The sequence below is a fragment of the Falco rusticolus genome, chromosome W, assembly GCF_015220075.1.
Source record: "Falco rusticolus isolate bFalRus1 chromosome W, bFalRus1.pri, whole genome shotgun sequence".
Lineage (NCBI taxonomy): Eukaryota > Metazoa > Chordata > Aves > Falconiformes > Falconidae > Falco > Falco rusticolus.
In genome coordinates, this window is record NC_051209.1 from 13,720,885 (window position 1) to 13,748,415 (window position 27,531).

The window sequence follows — 27,531 nt, forward strand, 5'->3', positions numbered from 1 at the left end:
GACAACAATTAACATGATGAGGCATGTTTACAGAGCACAGGGGAATGGGAGATGGATGGCACCAAGGATGGCACCAAGGATGGCGCCAAGGAAAGATAGCACCTTGCTGTTAATTGATGGTAGTTAACCACCAATCAGGGATTGCCTAGTATGTAATTCTTAGCTTAAAGAACCAATCTGTTTAAAGCACACAGCTTCTGAAAACATATATAAACTCGTGATTCTGTACAATAAATCGACATTTGCTTGCATCAAGCTGCGTCCCGTCTCTTCATTCGCCGCAGCTCAGTCCCAGACTCTTTTGTTCTATATTGTTTGTTGTAGTGCCCTTCCCATATGGTGGATCCACACTCGCTCAGTTTCACTTACTTGCCACCCACATTGTTCCCATTTGTCCGAGTAAATTTGAGTTTCAGTTCTTTTTTATCTGGGGTTACTTTCCACGAAGTTGCAGGGGCTTTCTTAATCCGGGTATGGTGAATCTAAGAATTCTGTCCCTCAACCTTGATTGCAGTGTAGGTGATGAGTAGGACTTGAAAAGGTCCGGTCCACTGTGGTTCCAGGGTTTTATCTGTAAAACACTTAACATATACATAGTCCCCTGGTTGTATATCGTGAACAGGTCCATCCAGACCCCTACTGCGTGTTCCCATCACATGCTTCTCAATTCTTATTGTTTATTTAGTGCCACCATATAGGAAGTCATTGTTTCTTCACCAATCTGTGAAGACGTCCCCTTTTGTACCCCATAGTGTTATCGATTTGTTAATAAGTTAAGATTGATTGACTTTATTTGATTGATTAATTGATTTTATAATATAATTTTATAAAATTGAAAAATAGAAGGATAAGAAATATTTTTAATGGAACTTATAGTTGCACAGTAAAAGTTGCTATGAGATCATCTGTATGTCTTGTACCAAGGCTAGAAGAAGGGGCTGGAACCATTGTTAAAACTTAGGTAATATCTCTAGGGTTGAAAGGTTTTTTTGTATTTGACCAGTCTTCTGTATATAGAAAGTATATTGAGATGTCAGAATGTAGGATTAATGGAAACTGGGGAGAATCGACTGGAACAGCTTGTAGTTACCTGCCAAGAAACTGTGAACTTTAGTAAAAGGTAATTCCGGCAGGGGGAGATCGCGACCACCGACTCATATACCACCTACCCAAATCATACCCCAGACCCATTTCTAGACCTTTCTAAGCTCTACTGTGCAGAATCAGATATAGGAGGAGAATATGTTAATGATTTATGGGAAATATCATGGTTATTCATGAATACTTAATGAATATGTATGAATAAGTTCTATATATGGTGTCTGATTTTGAGACCTGGCGTGGGTTGATCGTGAGAGGACTCACTCACGCACCCGGCCGTCAATAAAGAAGTGTCTGCTTATCTACATCACATTGGTGTCTATAAGTTTTTCATTCCGAGATTTTGGTAACAGTTTTGGCGACCCAGATGGGACCTCGCTGAAGGAGACCGGAGGAGTTGGGGACCTGATCGGTTCCAGCCGGCACCGAGGATTTCTCGGGGATACCCATCGATCCCCGATCCGTAAGGCTCTTCGCGACGTTCCCTGGATATTTGGTAAGACACTTCTTTTTTTAATTGTAGTAAGTGGGTGGGAGTCCCACTAAAGTAAGTAAGTAAGTGCACTAGAGAAAGTGGGGGGGAGTCCCACTATAATAATTGTATGGGAAAGAGTGGGATGGAGTCCCACCAGTGGGTTGGAGTCCCACTGAGTAAGTCTGCCTGTCAGACGCGGTGAAAGCTGTGCAGGGTTGGACTAAAAGGATCCTTGTGGAAGTGGAAGCCTAGGCGTCTGCCCGTAAGACATAAGCGAAAGCTATTGCAGGGTTGGACAAAAGTGGAAACAAGAGAAACTATATGCTATAGTGTTCTCTAAGGTAGTGCCTCTAACAAGAAGTTAGAAGAAGCTTTTGTTTTTGTTGTTTTGTGTTTGTGTATTAAGAAGAAAATTAAGAGGTATAATATTGTGTTATATGTTTGTTTAAAGTAACTGTGGGAAAGTGTGAGTGTGGCTGTAAGGGTGAGATGTGCAATTGAGCATGAAAGCGAGTGTGGAGTGTGGATCCGCGGATCGGAGTGACAGAGTTGAATAATTGTGTATTGTACTGTGAGTAATTATACCATGGCAACTAAGTTAACTCGGTTGTTTAAAAGTAAAAGCGTGGGTAATCTTGTTGTAAATGGCAAAATCCCGAAAAATTTTTTGTTGGTATGTTTATTGGCACATTGGGGAAATTTACAGGATGACCTGCAAAAGAGCCAGATGATTGAGTATTGTAATAATTTGAGTATTGTAATAATTGGTGGCCTTCGTATATATTGGATGATCAGGAAAAGTGGCCCAACGAATGGGACACTGAATTATAACACTATTTTGCAGTTAATGCTGTATTGTAAAAGAGAAGGGAAATGAATAAAATGCCAGATGTGGATTTGTTTTTTACTTAAGACAAAGAAAGGATTGGCAGGATGAATGTAAGCTAACTATTAGAGATAATTTGGTAATGGCTATAACTTTTGATAATAAGAAAGTGAAGAAAAAATATGTTGCTCAACCTGTGAGATTGGGAGTGGATACAGGAGCAACATTTTTTTATATTAAATACCTGTAAAGGAAAACCTGGAACAAAAACAGGCCATTCCTGCAACCCCTGGATTTGAAATTTGGAAATAAGATAATTACACATGAATTTTTGTATGTACCAGAATGTCCGATACCCTTTTTAGGAAGAGATTTGTTATCCAAATTAAATGTACAGATTGTTTTTGACGAAGGAGAACTTTTCTTGAAAATACCTGAGTCAAAAACGGGAGAAATCCTGATGATACAAGAAAAGGTAAAGGAACAAGAAATTCCACTGGAGGTGGATTTGGCAGTGATCCCTACTGTATGGGAAACAAATATTCTTGGTAAATTGAAACTAGCAGAACCTGTTAAAATAGATTTGAAGGAAGGCGCAGGAACAGTGAGAATTAAACAATATCCAATCAAACCGGAAGTGAGACAGGAATTGAAGAAATTGATTGATAAATTTTTGGAGTATAAAATTTTGGAAGAATGTGAATCTGAGTATAATACTCCTATTTTACCAGTCAGAAAACCTTCGGGTGAATATAGACTGGTACAAGACTTGAGAGCAGTAAATCAAATAGTTAAGGATATTTATCCTGTAGTAGCAAACCCTTATACACTGTTAACAGCATTGAGGGAGTATTATCAGTGGTTTACAGTGCTTGATTTAAAAGATGCTTTCTTTTGTATACCTTTGGAAAAGGAAACCAGAAAACTGTTTGCTTTTAAATGGGAAAATCCTCAAACCAAAAGATGCAGCTGACATGGACTAGATTACCCCAAGGATTTAAAAACAGTCCAACTATTTTTGGAAATCATTTAGCAAAGGAATTTGAAATCTGGAAACAGGACAAACCAAGACCTGGACATTTATTTTTACAATATGTGGATGATATATTGATTGTTATAGAAGAAAGATTTATTTGTATATAGGTGACTATTGACCTTTCGAATTTCCTGGGACTAAATGGGTATAAGGTATCCAGGAAGAAAGCCCAAATAGCCTGCCAGACTGTGATATATCTCGGCTTTGAGATTTTAAAAGGACGACGACAATTAGGAAAAGATCACAAAGAAGCTATTTGTGGTATACCTGAGCCGAGAAATATTCATGAACTCAGAGCATTTTTGGGAATGACTGGGTGGTGTCGCCTTTGGATCATGAACTATGGGCTAATAGCTAAACTGCTGTATGAGGCCCAAAAGAACTCTCCCTTTGTATGGGGCCCACAACAACAAAAGGCTTTTGTAGAGTTGAAACGTGCCTTAATGTCTGCACCTGCTTTGGGACTGCCGGATCTAACCAAAGATTTCCAGTTGTTTGTTCATGAAAGGCAACACCTGGCACTGGGAGTGCTAACCCAGAAGATGGGAAGCTGGAAACGACCAGTCGGATACTTCTCTAAACAACTGGACACAGTGAGTAAAGGGTGGCCAAACTGCCTTCGAGCAGTAGCCGCAACAGTGATGCTCATACAAGAAGCTCGGAAATTGACTTTGGGAATAACAATAACAGTCTATGTTCCACACATGGTGATAACTGTTTTAGAACAGAAGGGGGGACATTGGCTGTCTCCCAGCCGAATGATGAAGTACCAGGTGGTGCTGACTGAACAAGATGATGTGATTCTAAAAACAACTAACCTGGTAAATCCTGCAGTATTTTTAAGTTCTATACAGGAAGAAGGACAACTAGAACATGATTGTTTGGCTACCATCGAGTATGTTTATTCCAGTCGTGAGGATTTGAAAGATGTACCATTGGAACAACCAGACTGGGAATTGTATACTGACGGAAGCAGCTTCATGGAACAAGGAGTCCGATATGCCGCATATGCGGTAACAACAGACACCAGAGTTATAGAAGCAGGGACATTGGCGAGTACCACATCAGCACAAAAAGCGGAACTCATTGCTTTAATCCGGGCCTTAGAGCTAAGCAAAGACAAGAAAGTAAATATCTGGACTGATTCAAAATATGCCTTTGGGGTTGTGCATGTCCATGGAGCCTTGTGGAAAGAGATAGGGTTATTGTCCTCTCAAGGATCAAACATCAAGCATCAAACAGAAATTTTATGATTATTGCAAGCAGTTCAAAAGCCGGGTCAAGTAGCAATCATGCACTGTAAAGCACATCAGATTGGAAATATAAAAAGAATAGTTGGAAATAATTTAGCTGATAAAACAGCAAAAAAGGTAGCAAAGAAGCATCGCAAATGGCAATAATTCCTTTTAAAACAGTAACCCTTCCTAGGGAAAAACCGAGATATTTAGAAGAAGATGACAAATTAGGTCAGTTATTAAATGCTAAGAAAAACTTAGCTGGATGGTGGATAACTCCTAATGGACAGGTAGTAATTCCACCTTTTTTAATGAGAGAGATAATTTAAACAAGGCATCAAGAATGTCACTGGGGAGCAGAAGCTTTAGTAACATCTTTATGAAAACAAGTAGTATCAGTTAAGATGTTGGGAATAGCTAAAATAGTAACTGCAAAGTGTCAAGTATGTTTGAAAAATAATCCAATGATTAAGAAAAAGGTTTAAATGGGTAGACTGAAATCTGGTGTAGAACCTGAAGATTATTGGCAAGTAGATTTTTTAGAATTACCCAGACAAAATGGGTACTGGTACATCCTGGTAGGGGTTGATACTTTTACAGGATGGCCAGAAGCCCTTCCCTGTCGCACTACACAAGCAAAAGAGGTGGTGAAGTGGTTATTACAGGAAATAATTCCGAGATTTGGAGTTCCTATTGGAATTTCTTCTGACAGAGGTCCACACTTTGTTGCTGAAGTAGTCCAAAGTGTTAGTAAAGTATTAGGTATTAATTGGGATTTACATGCCTCTTGGAGACCACAATCTAGTGGGAAAGTGGAAAGGATGAATCAAACTTTGAAACGACAAATAAGCAAGATTTGTCAAGAAACCAGTTTAAAGTGGCCTCAGGCACTTCCATTGGCATTATTATGTATCAGGGTACAGCCAAAGAGTGGAACCTCAGTCAGTCCTTATGAATTATTATATGGAAAACCATATGAATCTCCAGAACCAAATCCAAATGTACATGTAAAAGGAAAGCAGGATGTATATAACTATTTGCTTTCTCTAGGAAAAACTTTGACTGCAATTCGGAGAGCAGTAATTTGGAATAGACCTTTATCCCTGGAAGATTCAGTGCATGATTTTCAACCAGGAGATTATGTCTATGTGAAGACCTGGACCTCTGAACCTTTGCAGGAACGTTGGAAAGGACCTTTCCAAGTACTGTTAACCACTTTTACAGCTATCGAAATAGCAGAATCGGATGCTCGGATACATTATACTCGGGTGAAGAAAGCACCTGTTCCATGGAAGATTATCAACCGTGACCCAAAGACTTTAAAATTGACTTTGAAACATGTCTAATTTTTTGTATCAGATCATAATTGTTTTGTGGATTTTATGTTGGTTGATTGTGTTGACAGGATCATGGGCTGACTTGGTGGACAGGAACAAAAGACAAATAGAGACAGAACAAGTAATTGAAATTCCCAAACAAACGACAGAGGAAAATCTAATGGTAGGATTGATTAAAGAATTTGCCAATTTACAAAAAGTTTCACAAATCACTGCTTGTTTACCAATACCGAGGGCAGTAGGTGGATCTATTCCATGGGGAATCTTAACCATGAACTTGACCAAATTGGAATATGGAAATGATGCGGCAAATGAAGAGACGGGACACAGCTTGATGCAAGCAAGTGTCCATTTATTAGTGATTTTCTTACAATTATATATGTTTCTGCCTTCTACATATTACACACTGATTGGTTAAATCTTAAGCGTAAAAAACACTGATTGGTTAATATTTAAGGCACACCGTTAGAACAATAGGTACTTACTAGTTTATCTTGACCTAGCAATAATTTTTATTCCAAGGTTAGGGAGTTTCTTTCTACACGGCTTTCTTGATTACATATTGGCGCCATCCGTTCCCTTATCTGGCTACTTGTTTCTCTGTCCGTCTGGTTGCCTCCTTAACTGTGCTGGCTCAGGGGCCTGCAGTTAGCTTGTTCCTTTGCTCCCAGGGCTTGTGCCCTACAAGTTCTAACAAGTCTCTATTCGTCAGGCTATCAGTACTTGGACTCTTGTCCTTGAGGCCTTGTCCTACAAAATGAGACTGTGGATTGTAAACAAGAACCTAGAGAAACTTAGGAATTGCAAAAGGTTAAAGTTGGAGAAGAATCACCAGTATATTCAACTATGTGGGAATGTAAAGGACGATTTGTAGCTAAACCGGGATTAGAGGGAGATGTAGGGAACAAAGGATGGCGTTATTATCCTAAAATGGCTACAACAAACACCAGTGTATGGGTAACCGAGACGAAATGTGAGAAAAAGAATCGAACCCTACAGGAAAAGGAAATAGTTTGGGATTCAGTTTGGTCTATGACCTTATATTCCCATTTTCAGTATATGGCAAAAACTCCTTGGTGTTTTACATGGGAGGGAAAAGTGTTTTTAGTATTACCCTGGGTCAATGACAGAACAACTTTATTAGGAGAAAAAAAGAATAAAATAGTACCATGGTGGAAATGTGAAAAAGTGTATGATTGTAGTAATGTAGACTTAGTAATCCAAAGAATTTTTTTGTTGGCTGCTGCTTTGAAATATGGTTATTTTTTTGTCGAGGTCTTAAGAATACTCTCAATTTAACCAGCACTTTTACAGTCAGAAGAGGAACTTTGTTTAGTTGCAGAAAAGCTACTATTCAAAGTCCTGGACATTTAATTTGGGCATTGAGTGATGGAACCTGGACAACTCATCTACCATTAGATGGTAAAGTGAAACAAATTATTTTAGGCATGTCAACATTGTGTCCAATTTGGAAGAAATCACCATTTAAAGGATCCTTAGAGAATTTAGAATTGAAACAAATAAAGAGATCTGAGATAAATGATGATATTTGGAATGAACCATTTATAGGAGTGAAAACTGGTTGGGCACTTTGAATCACTTTTAAATCTTATAGCTTTATATAGAAACAGAGCATGGCTCTATCAGTTAACTGGTCAAGTGGAAAAATTAGCAAACGTTACCAAAAAGGGGTTTAAGGAATTGAACATACAATTATAGGCGACCTCCAGAATGACTGTATAAAATAGAATGGCACTAGATATGCTCCTACTTAAAGAACATGGAGTATGTGGATATCTCAAGGATAAACTGGACCACTGTCGTATCCACATTCCAAATGTCACTCAGGATGTGGTACATGGTCTAGACGTATTAGGAAAATTGAAAAAGAAACTGAAACAATTCAAAAGGATATGTTAGAAGATTGGCTTGGAAAAATTTTTAACAAATTAGGATGGAACTTGAGCTCTTGGATATAATCCATAATCAAAACTTTGTTTTTGTTATTGATTGTCTTTTTGATGGTCATGTTAGTATATGTATGTTTGAAGAAGCAGTTTACCAATAGGATTGTAGTCAATCGTATGATTATGAAAGAAGTACCTACTAGTCCACCAAGATATAGCCCACCACCAAAATATGTTGAAACAAAAGATATATAAATAATGTGAAAGTATTGAAATAATGATTTTCAACACTTTCAAAGGGGGGAAATGTTATCAATTTGTTAATAAGTTAAGATTGATTGACTTTATTTGATTGATTAATTGATTTTATAAAATAATTTTATAAAATTGAAAAATAGAAGGATAAGAAATATTTTTAATGAAACTTATAGTTGCACAGTAAAAGTTGCTATGAGATCATCTGTATGTCTTGTACCAAGGCTAGAAGAAGGGGCTGGAACCATTGTTAAAACTTAGGTAATATCTCTAGGGTTGAAAGGTTTTTTTGTATTTGACCAGTCTTCTGTATATAGAAAGTATATTGAGATGTCAGAATGTAGGATTAATGGAAACTGGGGAGAATCAACTGGAACAGCTTGTAGTTACCTGCCAAGAAACTGTGAACTTTAGTAAAAGGTAATTCCGGCAGGGGGAGATCGCGACCACCGACTCATATACCACCTACCCAAATTGTACCCCAGACCCATTTCTAGACCTTTCTAAGCTCTACTGTGCAGAATCGGATATAGGAGGAGAATATGTTAATGATTTATGGGAAATATCATGGTTATTCATGAATACTTAAAGAATATGTATGAATAAGTTCTATATATGGTGTCTGATTTTGAGACCTGGCGTGCGTTGATCGTGAGAGGACTCACTCACGCACCCGGCCGTCAATAAAGAAGTGTCTGCTTATCTACATCACATTGGTGTCGATAAGTTCTTCAGTCCGAGATTTCGGTAACAATAGGGTCGTCCATATAAAATTTCAAATGGGCTAAGCCCCTCTTTTGCTCTTGGTCTAGTTCGAATTCGTGTAAGAGCTAATGGCAAAGACTGGGGCCAAGTTAGATTTGTTTCTTGACCTAACTTGACAATCTGTTGTTTGATTAGATGATTCATCTTTTCTACCTGGCTACTCGATTGTGGTCGGTATGGGGTATGTAATTGCCAATCTATTCCTAGATGGTGGCTGATCTGTTGCACTATTCTGGGCACAAAATGTGGTCCTCTATCCGAGGACATTACTGCTGGGACTCCAAACCTATCTCTTGGAGTAGTATTTTGGTCACTTCCCGGGCTTTAGCAGTTCTGCACGGGAAGGCTTCTGGCCAACCTGAAAAGGTATCTGTTAGTACCAATAAATATCGATACCCCCCTTTTCTAGGAAGTTCCGAGAAATCGATCTGCCAATGTTGCCCTGGATAATTTCCTCTACTAATGTTCCCTAGTTTTATTTTATTTGCTGTATTGGGATTATTGCATAAACACATTTCACATTGCTGAGTCACCTGTTTTATTACAGTATACAAGTTTTGCCCTAACAATTTCTGATTTAGACTTTTATATAAAGTATCAGCTCCCCAATGCGTCTTATTAATAATAGGGCTGTGGTCCATATTAAATTGGATGGTACCACTATACGACCATCCCTTAAATAAGTCCACTTATTTATTTTATTTTATCATTCATGTCCTGAATTACCTTTAAGTTTTCTTTAGAATAGTTTGGCTCTTGATCTGTACTTACAGTTTGGATTTTATCGTCTGGTATTAAGGATAATTCCTCCTTTCCTACCTCCTCTGTTACTCGTCTAGCCTCATGGTCGTCCAGGCAGTTTCCAATTTCCAAATCAGTGCCTCAGAGTGGGCCATGCCTCATATCAAGGTCTGGCATGGCATATGTTCCCACTGCTCAACGCCTACTGGGTTGCAGCCAACAGCGGAGCTCAAGATTCTTCTTGGTGGCAAACACAGAGGCCACCCCAGTCTTGCCCTTGACTATGGTAGGAGGCACCTGACCAACCTTATTCCTTGTACTTCGTTGTCAATGCAGAGTTTCATCTGCACATCCCATAACAAGTCACTGTCATGGCAAAACACAGATTTACATTAGTAGATCTACTACAGAGTGTATTTTATTTCAGTTTCTCTGCCAATATCCCCACAGCCTTGCTGACCAAGGGATATTGTTTTTATCTGAACTGGGCAAGCCTCCCCCTTATCATTTTTACTGTAACAGGTAAAGCATTTTTCACCTTTCCCGGAAGTTATTTTCAGATACACCTGGTTAAAAATTTCTTTTACTTCAGGGAGGTCCTCTTTTCCTCTTTTCTGTTGAATTAAAGATAAGCTCAATATTTCAATTACTTGATCATATTTAACTTTTAATTTCATTTCCCCTTCTTTAAACGTCTAGATGTTCTAATAAATCTCATCCCAACAAAGATTTTGGTGAATTTGGCATTCTTATTTGTCTTCTTAGTTTGTACTTTAAAGGTTTCAGGATGTTTTCCTGGTGGCCAGCAGCTCCCACAACTGTAACAAATTATTATTTTTTTTTTTACTGAAGTTTAACAAATAAGTTGGTTTTGTATTCACTAAAATTCCACCTCACACCCATTCCCTGCCCTAAAAGGGGCCATTACCGGTCCTGTTGTACTGCAAATGCTGCAGCAATTGGGGTGACATTGTCAGGTCCTCCTGCTCAATTGTCAGCAATAGCAACCCCCTCCTCCTCACCAGCAGAAGGGTTCGGGGCAGGAGATGCTCTTCCTGCTCACAGGCTTGAGCCGACCAGCTGGCACTCAGGGGGCCTGATTCTATTGTCTTAAATTCTCCTTTTTCCAACTTAACGATGGCATATCCGGACAATCGTTTACCTTCCACTATTCGTGATGACCCATCTATAAATAATACTTCTCCACATTGTAGTTCTTCTTCTTCTAAGTCTGGCCTAATGCGTGTCTGCTGTTCAATTGTTTGAAAACAATTGTGCAATAGTTCATTACCTTCTCCTGGGTACAAAAATTCAGCGGGGTTAACTGCTCCAATAGTTTTCAAAGATAGTTTAGGGGATTCTATAAGCATTCCCTCATACTTTAATAATCGGCTATCTGTAAGCCATTTTTCTGCCTTTTGTTGTAACACTCCCCTGATATTATGAGGCGCATATAAGACAACTTCTCCATTAAAGGTAATGCGATTCGTTTTCTCAAGTAATAAGGCAGCAGCAACAATGATTTGTAAACAACTCGGCCAACCCCTGCTCACAGGGTCCAACAGCTTTGATAAGTATGCCACCGGTTTCTTTTGTCCAGCCCATTCCTGAATTAATACTCCGAATGCCGTTCCTTCATATATGTTAACAAATAAATGGAATGGCCGCTTTAAATCTGGTAGGCTTAAAACCGGTGCTTGGCTTAGCTCCCTTTTGAGACTGGCAAACTGCTCTTGATCCTGAGGGGTCCACTTGGGCATTTTGTCTTTAGACAGTTGTTCATATAAGAATTTAACTTTAAAGCTGTAGTTCTCTATCCATTGCCTACAATACCCAAATAGCCCTAATGCCTGCCGAATTTGCCTCTTAGTGACAGGCATAGGTAATTCCAGAATTCCTTTAATGCGCTCTGGATCCAATATCTTCTTGCCGTTAAACAAATAATGCCCCAAATATTTCACTTTTTCCTCCACAAATTGTAACTTTTCTTGTGATACCCGTAGTCCCTTTTGTGCAAGAAAGTTTAGGAGCCGAATGCTTTCTTTTCTTACATCCTCCTTATTATTTCCTGCTATGAGCAGATCATCTACATACTGTAACAGTACGTTTCCTGTTTGTACTTGGTATTCTTTTAAGAGCTCTTCCAGGGCCTGTCCAAACAGATTAGGGGACTCAGTGAACCCTTGAGGAAGCACGGTCCATCTCAATTGCTGTCTACGGCCTGTCTCTATGTCTTCCCATTCAAAGGCAAAATAATCACGGCATTCTTCTGCCAGTGGACAGGCCCAAAAGGCATCCTTTAAATCAGCCACACTATACCAGGAGTTATGGGGTCCTAGCTTGCTTAGCAGTGTGTATGGATTTGCTACTACAGGGAACCGGGTGATAGTTCTTTTGTTTATTTCCCTTAGATCATGTACGAGCCGATATTTCCCATTTGGTTTCTTTACAGGCAGAATGGGGGTGTTAAAGGGTGACATACAAGGCTCTAAGATTCCTTGTGCTAACAATCGATCGATTTCTGGTTTTAATCCCTTCCGTCCTTCTAGGGATATGGGATATTGCCTTACCCTCACAGGTATGTGGGGTTCGGAAATTTGGATTTTAATCGGTGGGATTTCCAGTCTACTAATTGTGTCCGGAGAGTACCAGACATCGGGGTTAATTTGTTTTTGATCATCCACGGTCAAAGGATAAGCAGACACTGTTAGCTCTTGATTTTTTACTTTAATTTCTAATTGCAATTCAACAATTAAATCTCGTCCTAACAGATTAAATTCTGCTTCAGGGACGAGCAAGAGTTCACCCATTCCAAATTTATTTTCAGTTTCGAATACCACATTTTTGATTTTGCTTACTTTAAAGGGTTCTCCTTTTGCCCCAATTACTTGTACTTTTTCAGGGGAAACTTTACATCCCTCAGGTATATGCTTAATAGTTGATTTCTCAGCCCCAGTGTCTACTAAAAAGGTGAACTCTTGTTTATGGGAACCTATTTTTAATTTTATCAAGGGCTCATGATGACTCCGGTCCCCTAAGATATAGAGCCCCTGACTCTCCTATTCTGTTTTCAATATTTCCTCATCCCTGATCCTTTCTCTGCAATTCTGTTTTATATGTCCCCTTTTTCCACAGTAAAAACAACATCTCTGTTCTTTCTTTACTACTACGTTCCCTTGTTTCATTCCAGCAGATCTGTGTTCACCAGTTCGCCCTTTGCGATCCTCTCTGACTGCTGCTACCATCATTTTTACTTGTCGCTTGCTGCTCTCTTCTTCCCGCCTTACGTAGACTTTCTGAGCTTCCCTCAATAATTCATCCAATCCTCTATTCTGCCAGTCTTCTAACTTTTCAATCTTCTTTCTGATATCTTCCCATGATTTTGCCACAAACTGAGTTTTGAGGAGCGCTTGCCCTAAAGGGTCGTCTGGATTTACCCCAGAGTACAGCTGAAGGGCTTTCCTCAGTCGTTCCAGCCACTCAGTAGGGCTTTCATCTTTCTTTTGCATTTCATTAAATGCTTTATTGATATTCTGGCCACGGGGTACTGCTTCCCTAATCCCCTGAATTACTATAGTTCTCAGGTCCTGCATATGAGTTCTGTGCACTGGATCCTGATTATCCCAATTAGGTCTTTGGAGTGGCCATTTAATATCTGCTTGGGGTCCCTGGGCATGCTGAGCATCCCACAGTCTCATTCCTGCTCGTCTAATCATATCTCTTTCCTCGGTAGTAAATAATTGACCAAGGATAGATTGCATCTCATCCCAAGTATAAAGGTTTGGTCCCAAAAATTGATTTAATCTTTCTGCCACTCCGAGTGGGTCTTCAATTAAGTTTCCCATCTCGGTTCTTTTAAAATCTCGTAGGTCAGCCGAGTTTAGGGGTACGGAAATATATCCGATCACAGGTTGAGGTCCCCCCATGGGTATTTCCCTTAGGGGGTACATTTGGGCTGCCCCTTTCTGACTTCTAGTTATGCGTCTAGGAAGAGGGGGAGACCCTTGTTCCGACTCTGGTGGGGGAGTGGGCACTCCGGGGACCTCTGCGGGAGCAGGAGGAGGAATGTAAGGAGGGGGGGTTAGAAGGGTTTCGTCTAACTCTTCCTGCTTTTTCTTTTGTTTAGTTTTCATTTAATTCAGTGGATAAAGTCTAGCTCCCGGTCTTTCTAGCCACACTTCCGCATATCGACTCTCCTCCGGGTTAAGGGGTTTTTTATTATTAACCCAGAGGTTTAATTGCTGCCTTACCCAATCTTCTTCTGAGCCATAGACTGGCCAAAAGACATTTTTAGAAATCTTCTTCCCTCCCCATATCTTAGTACAATATTCTATCATCTTCTGCTTATCTTTCCCTAGGGTTCCAGGGAAATATCTCCAATTGTCTAAGATATATGCCAGAGGGGTATTCTTAGGTACAGTGGGTACCCTTCCCATGGGAGTCGAAGGCTTGCTGCCCTTCGCCCCCATCTTCTGGAATATCCACAAACATACACTCACTTGCTCCCCTTGTTCCTGGCCCAGTCCCTCACGGGAGATGGGAAACGCAGTACTTAAGAGTCCACACTCGCTTGGTTCAGTATATCGAACCTCTCACTCGTTATATCCCAGGAAACCCAATCCCGCCCGAACGGCAAACCCGCGAACAAATTCGCAATATACTTACGCGTCCTGCGTCTTCGTCCGGACTCCCGTGCACAGAATTTTTATGGGATTTTACCGGTTTCTCCTTTGCTTATTATTCTAGAATTTAGGTTCGTCGGTAAGGTTGGAGTAAGCTGTTGGTCACGGGGCCGCGAAATGTCGCGGGGCGCCTCCCCGGAGGACCAAAGCCCACCGTTCCTTATCCGAGTCACGGCACCAGAAATTGTTATAAATTGAGACCACAACGGATCATAATCCAATTAAAATTTTATTAATTATAGCAAGTAGAATATGAGCAAAAACAGCGCTGGACGACAGGGGAGTCTGCGCTCCGCCAACTGCCGTCCTGAGCAGTTCAAACAGTCCCTTTTTATACATCTTTACTCCCGTGTTCATGAGGTAGTGGAGGTACTCTGCGCATGCTTCAGTTGTTGTTAGGGGGTCGTTTTCTGCCTTCTGGTGGTCGTTGAGGCCGAAGTAAGAAGTCTTCCTCCTTTGTCCCATAGTTGACTCCTCACTCATATGTCCTTATATGGGGTAGTTTGTCCTGTTTCTGTCGGTTCCTGGACATCTGGTGGTTATCTTATCTTGCACAAGCGGTATCTTGTGGCTGTTTATATCTTTTGCTGTCTGACCTTTACATTGGGCCTAACATAAATCTTAATAAACAATACCCTAGTCCATAGTTTCTCACACTGCTCTGCAGGTTACACAAGCCTGCCTCTGCAGCAGCACTTCTGTTTTAACTCTTTCTTACCCTGAATGCAAATCTGCTACTTGTTGCTTTAAGTCTGTGTTATTACATATCAGGCCTTTGCAGGCAAACAGAAAACATCCTGCCATGCATCCCAGCATGATTCAATCGCACCTTCGAGGGGGTACGGGGGTTTGTACAAACTCACCCCAACACTTTCACAAGGTCTTTGATTCTCCACCCACCCCCGTCTCAGGTTTTACATACATCAGTACAAGTTTTTATCTTACAACGTGTTTCATTCTGGTTGCTCCACAGAAGGAACCGCAACCTGAGCTTTTAAACACAAAAATTTCAACAAGAACATCTTTCTAGTTTAGGTCTTAGGGTTTTTTTCCTATCCTTTTCTAGAGCCATAATCAAAGATCAGGTGATGTTAATCCCGCACTCTTTCTAGTGCTAGTACCATAGGATCCCGAGGGGGTACTAGTCCACAGTCCTTTTGCCACTCAGGTTTGTCCTGGAGGACGAAGAACATGTCTGCATACGATACTTCGTCCCATTTTCCCTCTCTCCTCAGAAACATTAATTGCAGGAGAGTGTTATAATCAAACATTCCTCCCTCCTGAGGCCATTTCGCATCACTCTAATTTATACAAAGGCCACCACTGATTACAATATTTAACCAATTTCCTTCTATTTTCGGTGCCACCCTGTCCTACGATATCTCTCCAATGTTTTAATATACAACCCAAGGGCGATTTTTCACAGGGCTTACTCCATCCGTTTCCTGTTTCGCAATTTTAATTACTTTGTTTTTCTCCGGCCGCCTTAGCCACCCAAGGTCGGAAACGCGGATAGAGCTCCTTACTCGTTTTGCACTCAAATGCGTGTCTCAAGCACTCTTGCACTCACACTCAGTCAAAATAATTAAGCTATACACGGAAAATCAAAATGCGCATCTCAATCACACCATTCACACTCTCCGGGCAGCCCTCAGTCACACAAGCAGTATGTTATACGGTACCGTGCACTTATGTACAACTTTTAGGAACACTGACAGTTCACAAAGTATGCATTTCAATGAACAATTGCCAAAAAAAACCCAAACAACAAACAAAAAAACCAATTTTTCCTGGTCTTAAGCAGAGTGTTAAGTTTTCCACTATTTGCCAAAAATTACCAGAATATTATTATTTTTCAACATGCATTTCATAACTCCAAGTTTTGAACATGTAATCAAGACGACACATAGAACAAACAAGACACAGAGCGCTATTTCAGTTGTTACATTCTAGGAATTCCCCAATTCTTAAGACAACCTAAAGGAAGTCTTTAGCTTCCCCCTTTTTTTTTTTTCTTCTTTTTTTTTTTTTTTCTACGCAAAAGTTTCCCTTTTACTTTTGCTGTGAGGTCCCTCTTGTTCCTGTGAGATTCCGCCTTATTCCGTCCCGCCCCCCGCTTTCCGTCACGAGGCCTCCGGGTTTTTAGGAATGGCAGTAACCTCGGGTTTGCTCGATCTGCCCTCAAGATCGCTAGCGGCCACCCCTTGGTCAGCAAACCCCCTCCCAAGGTACCTTTCCTCCTGGGGACTACGCTGCGCGCCGGACGTCTCCGTGCATCTCACCAGCCGCCCCGTTACTAAACATACCGTTTTATCCGTGGATCCAGGGGTTTCTCTTCTGCTCCCGGGTGAACAGCTGAGAAGAGGAGGCTCCTCCGAGGAAATCTCCCGGGGCGCGCCTAGGAGCGTCCGCTCCGCAGCTGGTCCCTCAGCCGAGCAGAAATCCTCCTGCCTGGCTCGCCAAAACTGACGTGCGGAATTAGACTCTATAACTCGAAAGTTATAAAGTAGGTATGTTTATTGTGCGCAGATGCACGGGGGATCGCTCCTCCACAAGCGTGCATACCCGAAGTGCGAACCATCTCACATTTATACAATGAAACAAATGAATATTCAATTAACGCCTATACATATTCGTTACCTAAACTCCGCTTCGTATGTTAATTAGCTTATCAGTCCGTTTCCTGGAATGTGGTGGTCTTGCAGGTTTGTAGGTGATTCATGTTCTTGTGACCATCCGACCATCCGATCTTCTCCAGCAAGGAGACTTAGCACTCCCTCCCTCTAGAGAGCCTTGGAATGTCTCTCATCCTTTTCTCATTCTTTTTTAAATAGCCCCTTTGTTAGAGGAAGAAGGGCAGGCATCTCCTCAAAACTGTAGGCGTCTCCTCAAAGCTGTGTGCCTATGTGACCAGACACCGCACCCATGACTAGTCACCATTGCCACATTCCTGAGCAGACATATACAATCACAGTCGGTGTCCATTGTCCCCATTTCACACTATTTCTCCATATCATTGGGAATACTATAAATAAATCACAGTAGTACTTTTTGTTTGTGTGAAGATTTGCAAAACAAGTTTTGATTTGGGGTTTTTCTTACTTGTTCTGGATCTAGATTCCTTCTTTAAAATGATCTATTCTGGAATACATCTAGGAAGCCAGCAACTGGCAGAATGTGATTAGGATTTCAGGAGTCACAGTCACAAATCTTATAAAAAATCATTCAGATCCTAAGTTTAATCTTCATTGTATTTACTCTTTAGCTGAAACAGTCTTCCATAAATTTTACAAAAACTACATGGAACAATGTATAGAATTATAAAGAACTAGCTAGAAAAACAACAACAAAAAGATGGTTATTAAAGGTAATATGCACTGACTTTCCAGTAAAATAAATGGAAATAAATTGTTTTATTTTATCTCTTAAAATAATGAATAACTGAATCGAAGCTTTCCATTTAAGAAGTCTCAGGTGGTTTTTATGCTAAAAAGCTTAACAAACTGTTTCAGAATTTGCCAAATTACATCCATCTGCATAAACTAATGAAATATAAATGATCATTTCCAGTAGTTCTTAAGAGATTTTAATTCCAAAGTTGGTATATTAAGCATTCTTCACAATCTAATTCAGGTCTTATCTTTCATCTCACTGTGTTACCGAAATCTCGGAATGAAGAACTTATCAACACCAATGTGATGTAGATAAGCAGACACTTCTTTATTAACGGCCGGGTGCATGAGCGAGTCGTTCACGATCAACGCACACCAAGCTTCAAAATCAGATACCATATATAAAACTTATTCATACATATTCTTTAAGTATTCATACATAATCATAATATTTCCCATAAATCATTAACATATTCTCCTCCCATATCCGATTCTGCGCAGTAGAGCTTAGAAAGGTCTAGAAATGGGTCTGGGGTACGATTTGGGTAGGTGGTATATGAGTCGGTGGTCGCGATCTCCCCCTGCCGGAATTACCTTTTACTAAAGTTCACGGTTTCTTGGCAGGCAACTACAAACTGTTCCAGTCGACTCTTCCCAATTTCCATTAATCTCGTATTCTGACATCTCAATACACTTTCTATATACAGAAGACTGGTCAGATACAAAAAAACCTTTCAAACCCTAAATTATTACTTAAGTTTCAACAATGATTCCAGCCCATTCTTCTGGCCTTAGTACAAGATGTACAGAGGGTCTCCTAACAACTTTTACTAAATAATCATAAATTTCTTCAAAATATATTTTTATCCTCCTATATTTCTATTCTATAAAATAACTCTACAAAATCAAATAATCAAACAAATAAAATCAATCAATCTTAACTTTTTAACAAATCAACAACAACTGTACATTGGAAAACAGTGGTTTACGCCTAACGCATGCTGAAACTGCAGATTTCTCTACATGCTATAAGCAATGCCAGCCTCAGCTCCTGGGGACTTCCATGCTATCTGCATGCTACATTGCCTTTTGAAGGAGTCTGTTTTCTCAGTTAATGACGTTGCACGGCTTTTATTTTTGGCAAGGCTTTTTCAGTAGAGGGACATGATGTGAAATAGAATAACCTGATGAAATACAATAAGTTAATAATAGTGTTGTATGCAGAGCACCTTTCATCATGACAGATCTCAAAGAGTTTTACAAACTGTACATATAAAAATCATTCTTTACCCACCACTGAAATGCAGTTACAGCTGGAGAAGACTAGGGTAACCATACCATGCCAGGAATAACAGATTTTTTGAGGAACGGAAGTTAAGAAAAATGTCTTCATATGAAACAATAAGGGAATATTTAGGGAGGTCGGATCTAATTACTAGCATTTGCATTTGGTCAACGTGTTTAAAGGATTTCTTGTAAATACATGAATCAGTAACAGGGATATGAATATCCATAAATATTTAATTTGTCACAAGTTCTTATGACTTCATATTGCCTTTTCTCAGAAATAGCACTTTAAGCAGCAGGAAAAAAATCTATTTAAGGATTATTTCAACATTTACTCAGAGGAGAAAATGCCATTTAGTCACTAAAAGCTGTCTTCAAAATGCTTACATTCTCTTCCAAAGTACTGGACAACTCTACCATCTGGCGTAATTCAAACGAAAAGGTATTTTACATATGTCTGGGTAGAAAGCTGTCACATCAGAGTCTGAGTCAGGGTGTCATTCTGTGCAATACAGTGCTAGCAGTGGCAAAACTGATGTTATATTTACTCTCAATGGTTTGTGATACATATGCATACATTGATAGTGTGAAGGTCAAAGCCAATGGAACGGTGAGCTATAAGCATTTACAGAATAGATTTGTCACCCTTGATTTCAAAAATATTATTAAATTGCCATAAGTCATCCAAGCCATGTTAATTAACTGTGTATGTTCTCCCAGCCTTTACTAGTTGCAAAGTCATTGAAAAAAACTTTTTCCTTTGCAGCTTAAGTCCATTTGCTGTGGGCTAACAGCACTCCCTATCAGTGGGTTCATTTGATGCACTGGACACATTGTAGCTTGATCATGTGCTCTTGCTGCAAAGAATTATTGAAAAAAACCTGATCATATGAGGATAGTTAGGGAGAGATAGAAGGATCATAGCATTCTCTGTTTATTGATACTTACTGCATCATGGAAATCAGCATCAGTGATTTGTATGATACCGTATATAGAGTAAATCTATCCAGATATGAGAGGAATTTGTTCATTGCTTCTCAAAAACTTGGAAAATTAATGTAAATTGACTTGGAAGTGCATAAGCACATGATTAGAGTATTCACTACCTGAAATGTTATAAATTAAGAGTAACAGTTAATGGCAATAAGCCAAGCTAGTGGTGAGTGATCCATACAGTGTCATAGGGATTAGTCTCATTGCATGTCAATATTGATTCAATGGAAGAGGATAGTAAAACTACAGTAATTAAGTTTCCAGATGATAGAAAACAGGGAAGTAAAGTAAACATGAAGGAGGCTGGGAGTAATAATAAAGTCTACACTGAGAGATAAGGAATATGGGTTGGAGGTATTAAACTCTGATTCAGCCTGAAAAAATGCAACCTAATATAACTAGATAATCTAAAATTTCTGGAAATTGGCAAAACTGAAAGGTTGGACAGCAGTTTAGATATGTGTAATGTGATCTAGTGCCTAAATAAAATGTTTCAGGGCTACACACTCAGAGAACAACAAAAGGCAGTAAGGGGCAGCAGGGGCTGAGTCACAAGTCAGGTTGAAAAACTAAATCTATGTGCAGGTCTAACGAGAGCTGACTGTGCTGGGTAATAGCCATCTAGCATGCTTGAATTTGATATGATCTGAAAAGTGAAAACCATCACTCCTGTGGATTTTTTACCACTGCTATAAGAAAATTCTTCCATCCCCTCCCTACTCGAGGCCTCACTTTAATTTCTATCTCACTGATATCATAAAAATTACCTTCACATTATGATTGTAAACCTGTTCCTCATATCTCAGAGTTTACTCTTCAGCTCCTTCCAATCTTCCATTCTGGGAAAAAGCCCTATAGACTATAAAAAAAAGGAAATAAATCTTTTTCATAGAATATTTTTTGCCAACTCCACAGAATTCCCCAGCTTGAAAAAGCTCCCAGCAAAGACAATACTGGGAGGGGAAACATGCAGTAATTAAGGATTTAGTCTATGATCAGGAAGACTTCGATTCATACCATACTCAAGCCCAGATCACCTATTTGATCACAACATTGCTCTGTCTCTCAGTTTTCACCATTAAGTTGGATTTAATAGTCCCTCTCTACATCACAGCAGTCATGTGAGAACAAATATGCTACAGATGGTAAAGTACTCGGAGTTCTGAGGGCCAGAGTTATGTCCATGTATCTGTCTTTGGAGTAATTTGAAATTGAATGGACAAAGCTTTCACGGAACATGCTAGACACAGTTGCCTAACTTACAGCACATTTTATTCAATTAATTTAATTTCCATTATGTTCATGAATTGTCCATGAGTGGTTTAGGAACACAAGAATTCCCACCCCACCAGGAGGAGATTTTAATAGAAGGCAGGCATTGTGGCACTGCAGCAGGGAAAGCAATGCAGTGCACAGCTTCCTCCAGCACCAGCCTCCCAATTCTCCCCTTTGTGCACAAGACTAACTTGCATGGTTAGTGTTTTTTGCACATATATTTAGTTCAGTTGATTGCATATAAAGTTCAATCTCAAATGTAATTTCCTGGAATATTTTCCCTTTTTTTAGTGTTTAGATGTCTCCAGGTATGCCCTGGGGCTTATTAGAGAGTTGAAGATCCCAGTGGGAAGGATGGGATGTTTTTCTCAGAAGAGAAACAAAAATGAGCCTATTACCATCAAGCTGTTGCAAATGGATGGAATTTAACAAATGTCATCCCACAACAAGAAGCATCTCAGCACCAGCCAGCCCACCTAATGCATTTTAGTAGTGATGTCCTGTGTGCGGTAATACTGTATGTTAACTATTACATTTATAAACTTGACCTGTTTTCTGAGACTAGACAGGATCTGTGTTTGAGTAGATTTGGGGCTTTGTATAAATATTTACAAACACAGTCCTGCTTTTTACCAGAGAATACTACGTCTGCATTTTTAATCTGGACCTTCTTTTTTCAGTAATAGACTTTCCATCTTTTCAAACACTCTGGTTTGACCAAAAGGCTTTTTGTTTTATATTAAATCTGTTTTCTTTAAACCAGTTATTCATCAGGAAAAGACTCATTCATAATCAAGATCACTTTCTTGTTATACAAAACTGCTAGTTGACCTTATCAACACGCTTATTGTTATTAACTAATTCTTACAACAAGTCTTGAGATCATTATCCTCTTACTGAGCAGCTAGGATGTGGAAGCAAAGGCAGACAGAATATGTGATTGTGGCCAGGCCACAAAGAAATCATTAGCAGAAGGCAGATTAAAATAATGATTCCTTGTCCAGTATTTAGACGATGCCTTTTCTTTGCTGACTTATTATCCTGTTGTTGTGTGCTAATGCAATACAGTGTTTCTTACAGCAATTGAGTTTTGGTTCAGTGTTTTAGAAGGACCTAACAACTATAATAATAGTGGCTGAACCCTCTTGGGTTTTGTGCAGAGGCCAAGAGAAGAACTGAAAGACAGATAAAGCACAGCGCTGGGAGGGGAGCATGGTTTTGATCCTCTGTAAGGTGAAGTTGCCCAAACAGATCACTACACAGTAGCTAAGATTTTCCAGTTTACTGTAAAAGAAACCATCATAGTTGTTTCAGAACCAGTGTAAATCTGTCTTGTTTTACAGAAATAATCCTAAATTGCCCCTCTCTAATTTGAATACTATTTTTTGTAGGAGAAATGGTGAATTCTTTTCTAAGAGAAATGGTGCAGAGAGATATTTGCAAAACTCTACAATGTGGTATATAATCCTTTTTTTTCAGTCTTTATAAAAAAAAAGAAACAGTTCTTGCACATTAGCAAAAACTTTTAGGTTTTGGCTACTTTTTCCTATTAAATATGCCTTGTCACTTACCTAGATTATGGAGTAATTGCTTGCACAACATCATCCTTTAAATAGGTCAGCCAAAACTCTATATCCAAATATACCCTAAGCATTGCTCAGATTTCACTTAGAGTTTTACAGTTGGGTTCTGACTCTATAATGGTCTGACTCAAAACTGTGGATACATCCAAATACCCTGAAGCAAGGGTATTGCAAATCCAGTCTGTCTGGCACAAGTCTTTCATTTTCAACTAAGGCTTCTTTTTTCTTCTCCTTTTTTCCCCCCTTCAATTAAAGCAAAAGCATGTTGTTATTTCATGAAATCTAGAAGAGATTATTTTCCAGGATGGGTGATATTCATATGTGAAAAATGAGAAAGCAATTAACTTGCAATGCATCTTGAGTGAAACTGACAGAGTAGAAATATTGACATTCAGTGCACATGTTTTGTAAAAAAAACCCTATTGTCCTCTCTGGGGGGCTTTATTTCTCCAACTTTTTAGGCAATGCTTCTTTGGCTCATAAATCAATATGGAGGAGGTACTAGTGCTTAAGCCTATGTTATTAGCTACAGTTGCAGAAGGATTATATGTGTAGTAGGATGGGCACCAAAGGTCTGGAAGACACCTCTCAGGACATTACAGTAGTTATGACTATTTGAGGTAAACACATGCTTATTGTTTCATTGTGACTAATATTTGGCTTTCCATCTTAAAAGCAGAGTCAGAACTCTAATTAATCTTGAACCATTACAGTGATAAATTTTCCAGAGGATATGTAAACTGAGACTGATTTTTCCATGGTTTCCTAAAGTATTCCATTTACTTTTTTTTTTAACTGTGTTGTTACCACAGGCAAATATAAGATGTGATCTCGGTATTAGTTATGTCTTGCCCTCCAGGATATAATTTTTTATAACTATCTTCAATTTAATGGAATTAATTTTCCTTTATAAGTCTACAAAATATAGGGTGTGCTCAGATGCATTAACATCTACATCTAGATTTGTGACTGAACCATCTGGAACAGCATACCAAAGCTTGATTTTGGCATACTGAAACTTGTCTTCTGGCTGCAGGTATTTATATTCCAGCATTTCTTTTCATTATAAAAATTAACTTCATATTTACAAATTATTCTGTGCATAATAAGGACAAAAGGGGTTTATAGATACTTTATTCTTCTGTTGTTGCCATTTAATCGTCTGTTGAGCACTTAAATTTGCTCTTACTGCATTGCTATCTCCCTCTGTCCTTCCTGCAGTGGTATAGCTTTGATGCCCCATTCATCTCACAAACACAGTTTTTCACATTGCCTCAGATCTCAGCTGCACTTTTTTCTCCAGTGCACCTCGATCCTTCCTTATCATTGCATCCCCCAGGCTGACATACATGGACTTGCTGAGGCGATCAACTCCGTGCTGGCACGTTCCTCAGCGGAGCGGAGGATCACGGTGTACAGGGAGGTTTCCTGAACCGGAGAAACGCCAGGGTCGCGGAGAAAGCCGCCGGGAACCAGCACCTGTCGCGAGAGCGGCTGACGAGGCTTGGGCAGGGTCAGGAGCAACCGTGCCCAACTCCCTCACCTGTAAAAGGCAGCCCCTAGGGAGTGCTAGTGACTAGGGTGAGCAAACAGATCACTTTTGTTTAGACTGATTTTCCAAGAATTGACTGCTTAGATCTGAAGTGTGGAATTCCAGAACCTGGAAGCCTCCCTAGGGTCTGAAGGTAGAGGAGGATGTCATAGGTGCAGGTGTGCCCATCTGGATGAACTCTTCAAGCAAGTAGTCATGTTACAAGAGGAGCTTAACAGGCAGTGCAGTATTCAGGCATCTGAGTGAGAGATAAATGTGTGATATTATGTGCTGTCACAAGCTCAGCAATAGCCTTGCCTTAAGCCTTTGCAAAGGCAAGGTAAGCTTGCTTCCAACTCTGGGCTGACAGACTCATCTAACTCACAAGACAAAAGAGACTGGAGTCTCATCTCTGCTCAGGGCAGGAAGAGGAATCTTCCCCTTCCCCCTGAAGTGCCCCTATGTAACAGATACAATGCCCTGTGGCTGGAGAATGAAGAGGGTGGAAGTAACAGGCGAGACCCAGGAAAGGCTGACTGTGCAAAATTGATCCAACCACCCACCTACATTAGAGCTGGTGACACCGGAGAAGTATGTAGGGTGATAGTAATGGAAGACTCCTTGCTGAAAGGCACCAAAGTGCCCATTTGTCATCCAGATAATGTCTCTAAAGTTTACTGCCTGCCAGGAGCTTGCATCTGTGATGTCACGGGGAAGCTGTCAAGCCGGGTAAAGCCTGTGGACTATCACCCATTCCTACTATTGCAAATAGGGTCAAATGATGCTGCAACGAGATGGCTCAGAAATGTCGAGACACCTTATATCCCTTGGAAAAATGTTAAAGGGATTGGGAGCACAGGTGGTGTTCTCCTCTGTCCTCCCAATCAGAGAAGGAGGTTTGAGGAAAAAGGAGACAAATTGAACAGGTGAATGACTGGCTGCATAGCCAGTACCATGCTCAAAGCCTTGGCTTCTATGATCTTGGGCATACCTTTGAGGAAACTGGGCTTGTTGACAGCTGATGGGGCTCAACTGACCAAGTGGGGCAAGAATGTCCTGAGCAACAAGCTAGCTGGACTTAGAATTTTAAACTAGATTGGGGGGGGGGGGGGGGAAGGGGGTAGATTTCTAAGCACTAGAGAAGACCCAGATGGCTGCTGAGACATTAGGAAGCAACAGGAAACACCTGTGAATTACCTCAAGGGAATTAGGGCAAACTCCTCTAACAAGGGGATATGGCTCATAGCCCAGCTGAAGTGCTTCTATACTGATGTATATAGCATGCAAAACAAACAGGAGGAGCTGGTAGCTGCTGCCCAGATGGAAAACTATGACCTATTTGCTATCACAGAAACTTGGTGGGATGAATTGCATGATTGGAGCACTACAACTGACAACTATAAGCTATTTGGAAGGGAAGAGCAAAGAAGGAGAGGTGGGGGAGTTGACTTCTATGCCAAAAATGGGATTGATTGTATAGAGCTATCCTTGAAGAAGAGCAATGTACAGGTTGAGAGTTTATGGGTGAAAATTAGAGACCAAGCCAACAAAGGAAACTTTGTGGTTGGTGTCTACTACAGGCCACCCAATCAAGGAGAGGAAGTTGATGAAGAGTTCTTTCTTCAACTGCAGGAAGCATCATGCTCGCAGGCCCTGATCCTGATAAAGGACATCAACCACCTGGACATCTGCTGGAAAAGCAGCACAGCAAACTGCAAGCAATTGAGGAAACTACTGGAGTGCATTGAGGACAACTTCCTAGTACAGGTGATTGAGAGCCCGACCAGAGGAGAGGCACTGCTGGACCTGTTGCTCGCTAATGCAAAAGAACTTATCAGAGAGGTCAAGATTGGAGGTAGCCTGGGGTTCAGTAATCATGCCCTGGTAGAATCCTCAATCTTGAGGGGTACAGGACTGGTAAAAAGCAGAGTCAGGACCCTAAACCTCAGAAAGGCAAACTTTTGTTTGTTTAGGGTGCTAGTGCATGGGATCCCTTGGGAAACTGCCCTCAGAGATAAAGGAGTGAACAAGAGCTGGGAGAGATTTAAAGATATTTTTCTTAGGGCACAAGAGCTCTCAGTCCTGACATGCAAGAAGTTGGGCAGGGGAGGCAAGAGGCCAGCTTGGCTAAGTCAAGACCTCTTAGCCAAATTAAAACACAAAACCAAAATGCATAGGCAGTGGAGGCAGGGATACACATGCTGGGGAGATTATAGGGATGTGGCCTGGGAGTGCAGGGAGGGGATCAGGAAAGACAAGTCGCAGCTGGAGCTGAACTTGGCTAGGGATGTAAAAAATAATAAGAAGGGCTTCTTCAGGTACATAGGACAACAAAGAAAGATGAAAGAAACTGTACCCACCCCACCCCCCGATGAACAAAATGGGAGACCTGGCTGCAACCAACATGGAGAAGGAAATATTTGCCTCAGTCTTCACCAACAAGTGGTCTATCCACACTGCCCAACTCATGGAATCCAAAGGCAGGGACTGGGAGAATGAAGTAACGCCCACCGTAGGAGAAGATCATGTTTGAGACCATCTAAGGAACTTGAATGTGCACAAGTCCATGGGCCCTGATGAGATGCATCTGAGGGTCCTGAGGGAACTGGCAGATGAAGTGGCTAAGCCACTATCCATCATATTTGAGAAGTCGTGGCAGACTGGTGAAGTTCCCAGTGAATGGAAAAGTGGAAACATAACCCCCATTTTTAAAAAGGGAAAAAAGGAAGACCCAGGGAACTACTGACCTGTCAGCCTCACCTCTGTGCCTGGCAAGATCATGGAGAAGATCCTCCTGGAAACTATGCTAAGGGACATGGAAAACAGAGAGGTGATTAGTGACAGCCAACATGGTTTCCCTAAGGGCAAATTGTGCCTGACAAACTTGGTGGCCTTCTATGATGGGGTTACAGCACTGGTGGATAAGGGAAGAGTGACTGATGTCATCTACCTGGACTTGTGCAAAGCATTTGATACTGTCCTGCACAACATCCTTGTCTCTAAACTGGAGAGACATGGATTTGACAGGTGGACCACTTGGTGGATAAGGAATCAGCTGGATGATTGTACTCAGAGTTGTGGTCAATGGCTTAATGTCTGAGTGGAGATCA

General features: G+C 40.4%; 1 protein-coding gene across 1 annotated transcript; it reads left to right on the top strand.

The window, feature by feature from the left end:
• Positions 1–3,702: 3,702 nt before the first annotated feature.
• On the top strand, positions 3,703–4,757 carry LOC119140630. The gene has a single exon (XM_037372124.1). It carries the CDS (start codon positions 3,747–3,749, stop codon positions 4,689–4,691), a length of 945 nt encoding a protein of 314 aa, XP_037228021.1. The 5' UTR covers positions 3,703–3,746; the 3' UTR covers positions 4,692–4,757.
• Positions 4,758–27,531: the final 22,774 nt, after the last annotated feature.